The sequence below is a fragment of the Micromesistius poutassou genome, assembly GCF_964030765.1.
Source record: "Micromesistius poutassou genome assembly, chromosome: 10".
NCBI lineage: Eukaryota > Metazoa > Chordata > Actinopteri > Gadiformes > Gadidae > Micromesistius > Micromesistius poutassou.
This window is the reverse complement of record NC_140280.1, coordinates 1442819-1446488: the sequence shown is the minus strand read 5'-3', so window position 1 is coordinate 1446488 and position 3670 is coordinate 1442819. Positions and strand designations below refer to the sequence as shown.

Here is a 3670-nt window from a genome sequence, read left to right as displayed (position 1 = left end):
TCAGAGGCTTGTCTGAAAGTGAAAGTTGTCCGTCTTGGCGTCGCTGCCGATAGCCGTAGTCGCTGGGTGAGTCGCGTCTCCTCCTCCTCCTCCTCCTCCTCCTCCTCCTCCCAGGTCCAGACCTGACTTCCCATCAAGTCCGTACGGTTGGATCGACTGACGCAGTTTCTGTCGGCACGAGACGAACACGAGGGGTATGATGAGAACTGTTGCGGTGTTTAGCTTTAAACGTGAGACACATTTGTGTTGCTTGTGAGTGTATGTCTTTGTAGGTGTGTTTCTGTGAGTGAGTGAGTGAGTGTGTGTGTCTGTGTCTGTGTCTGTGTGTGTGTCTGTGTCTGTGTCTGTGTCTGTGTGTGTGTGTCTGCGTGAGTGCGAGTGTGAGTTTGGAGTGTGTATGTGTGTGTGTGTCCATGCTTGCGTGCGTGCGTGCGTGTACCTCTGTGATGGACCCGGGCAGGACCCACAAGGTGTGGACGGCTCCCAGGGGGATCCAGATGATGGAGGCCAGGGCGATGACCCACCCCACGCCCTGGGCCCAGGCGGGGAAGACGTAGTCCTCGTAGCGGGCCGGTTTGAACTGGATGATGCTGAAGATGAGGATCACCTGTCACCGGCGAGGGGAGAGAGAGAGAGAGAGAGGGGGTCTGGGCGTCTTATTAAATACAGCTCAGGCTCTCCTCCCGAGTCCTGAGTTGATTTGGTTTGGTAACGATCAAAGCGCTGACTCACGGTGATCAGCACGGGGGCCACGATGAGCCAGCAGAACTTGAAGTAGATGTTGGCCCCTTTCCCCGTCATCTCCTCCACACAGTCGGAGAGACGCTTCACTCCTGGGGGAACACAGTCGGACCGGTTAGCTTAGCCGCACGCACGGTACATTAATTGATATCTTGAATCAGAAGTCTTTTTTTTTTTTTTTTTTTCTGTTGATCCCATAGCAAAAGAACATTATTATTATTAGTGATACATCAAACACGAAAAGAAAGACAATTATTATTAAACGGCTCCGCGCTCACCGTAAATCCAACAGGTGGCGATCACCTCGAAAAAGGCCAGGAACAGAATGGACACGATGGCGGTGTAGTGATCCATGAGCTGGAACACGTAGATCCCCACCTGCGCACACAAGAAGGGTGTGGTGGGGCTTACTGAGAAACAGACACACAGACAAGGTCGAATCACAGCGATTTACTGCAAAAATGAAACATGAATAGCTGAGTGAGGCAGGATAGTGCAGTTCTATCCCGTAACGGTACTGTGAGGAAAAAAAAATGCTGAAAGGGATTATTATTCGACCACCAGGGGTCAGTGTTATTAGCCTTTTAAAGTCGTTTCTAAATATGCCCTGACCTGGCTGTGACACGGTCAGTGGTGATGATTAATGATGGATATTAAATCAACCTGTTGGCACAGATCACCGGGGTAGGCAGACCTAACCAGCATTCATCTATTATCTTAATCGTTATCTTAATTCAACCGGACCTCGCATTGAATAAAAGTGTCGGAAGCAATCGGCGAGCAATCATGTCGGGGTGAGTTATTGCGGGGCCAGTTTGGCCCGGTAGTACTACAGTACACTTTCGCACGACAAGATAAGAAATGTAATTTATGCCAGACTGGAAATGGAAATGTGTTGTTTTTTTTCCGGTTCGACGTCAAGACGTCACCCATTCCCGGGTTCAAAAAGTCGCCCTTACCTGCATGATGTAGGGGATCCCGAGCAGGAAGGCCACGCTGCACACGGCCAGGACGAACAGCTCCTTGCGCTTGAAGTAGCGGTTCAGCTGCAGCCCGTAGCTGTCCTTGAGGCTGGTCACCATCACCTCCACCATGCCGAACTGGAGGGCCACGGCAACGACAACAACAACAACAACAATCAGACGGGAGATATTTACGTTTATCACCTCCCGGTGTCCGTCTGGCTAAAACTGCCCAACCAGGCTCATTCAATCTGGCCCCCTAATCATCCCCCTATATATAATTGGCTCATTCATTAATTCCCTCACTCTCCACCTCAAGCTGGTGTGTGGTGAGCGTTCTGGCGCTGATTGGCTGCCGTGCATCACCCAAGTGGGTGCTACACATTAGTGGTGGTTAGTGAGGTCCCCCCTTCACTGTAAAGCGCTTTGGGTGTCTTGAGTGTCTAGAAAAAGCGCTATATAAATTAAATTTATTATTATTATTATTATAAACCATCGTTAAATATCTCCCGTCTGATTGTTGTTGTTGTTGTCACCGGAAGGTGATAAACCATACCGTTTGCGTACCGTTTGCTGGCTGTTTATGATTCATGAGTTATGTATTAATAACCCGAGACATCCGGAGTCTACTGAAACTATTTGACACGAAGTAACACTGTAGTCTGACTGTCACCCACCGCTCACAGCTTCACAGCCACTTTGCACCATTTATCTTTTCTCATCGTTTATGTATCCTTATACAGACACCAATTGTCCCGTGCAATTATATTTAAACTTATACTGTGGGATAACCTATATATATATATATCCTGTTCTATTATATGTATAGTACTGGGCAACTATCCTGTGAATTTCCTTTTTGATTCCTGTGCAAGGCTAGGCTGTAGGCTATAGAGTGTCATCATTTTTTATTTTTTATTTTCTATGTATGTATTTACATATTTACTTTATATATATTTTTTGGACTCTTTTCCTCTACTTTTAACTCGTTGCTGTATAAAGTGAATTTCCCCTGTGGTGGGATTTATAAAGTTTAACTTATATATATGTTATATATATATAGTTATATATATATATATATAACATATATAACTTACTTACGTATCCTATATAGGACAGTTAATGAATACTCAGACTCCATCAACAACATCCACACCACCACACTCATCCAAGTCAAGGTTCCGCTTATTGCCTTGAAAGTGCTGTATTGCAGTTTGCTGAATTGAGTCTGCGTGCGTGCGTGCATGCGTGCGTTGCGTTGCGTTGCGTGCGTGCGTGCGTTGCGTTGCGTTGCGTGCGTGCGTGTTTGCGTGCGTGCGTGCGTGCGTGCGTGTTTGCGTGCGTGCGTGCGTGCGTACGTGCACTGACCTCGCTGTCCAGACCTAGGCAGAGCAGCATGAAGAAGAAACTCACAGCCCAGAGCGGAGCCAGTGGCATGGTGGCAAACGCTTGTGGGTACACGACAAACACCAGCCCTGGGCCTGAGACACACACACACACACACACACACACACACACACACACACCGCAGCGTGTCACCATGGCAACAGTGGAACAGCAGAGAAAAATCACTGATCAATACGACATACATTTTCACGGCAGACACTAGCTAGTCAAAGGATCTCAGAGGGCACATGCAAGGCACCTTCAAGAGTGTAGTAGTTCTTAAAGGTTCAAGACGACTTTATTCCTGCTGACCTACCGACTACCCGTGAGTTAAAAAGTAATTAAAAGCATTTTATCATACTGTTTGATCTGAGTTGATAGCGCTCGACAGTATATTGCGATGTCTTTAAACGTGAGCTAAACGTGAGATTAACTTACGTCCAACAGCGTCACAAAGTAAACTTTGTGACGCTGTTGGACGTAAATTAATCTCGCAACGGTTACAACTCACCAACAAAAATACAAAAATGGAGGACAAGGACGAATACACGAAAACAGTTAAAAATAGGACAGAGACGTGC

At 46.9% G+C, this 3670-nt stretch overlaps 1 protein-coding gene across 1 annotated transcript in view; it reads right to left on the bottom strand.

Annotated features, from left to right (window-relative positions):
• The window catches only part of LOC311353806 (sodium- and chloride-dependent GABA transporter ine), a gene marked incomplete at both ends in the record, with an annotated part of 9798 nt that continues 6128 nt past the window's right edge, over positions 1-3670 (bottom strand). The window contains 6 exons of the mRNA XM_084473622.1: positions 1-168; positions 440-607; positions 733-833; positions 1020-1119; positions 1701-1841; positions 3072-3184. Of these exons, the coding sequence (XP_084329748.1) occupies positions 1-168; positions 440-607; positions 733-833; positions 1020-1119; positions 1701-1841; positions 3072-3184 (791 nt within the window). The remainder of the gene's footprint in view (positions 169-439; positions 608-732; positions 834-1019; positions 1120-1700; positions 1842-3071; positions 3185-3670) is intronic.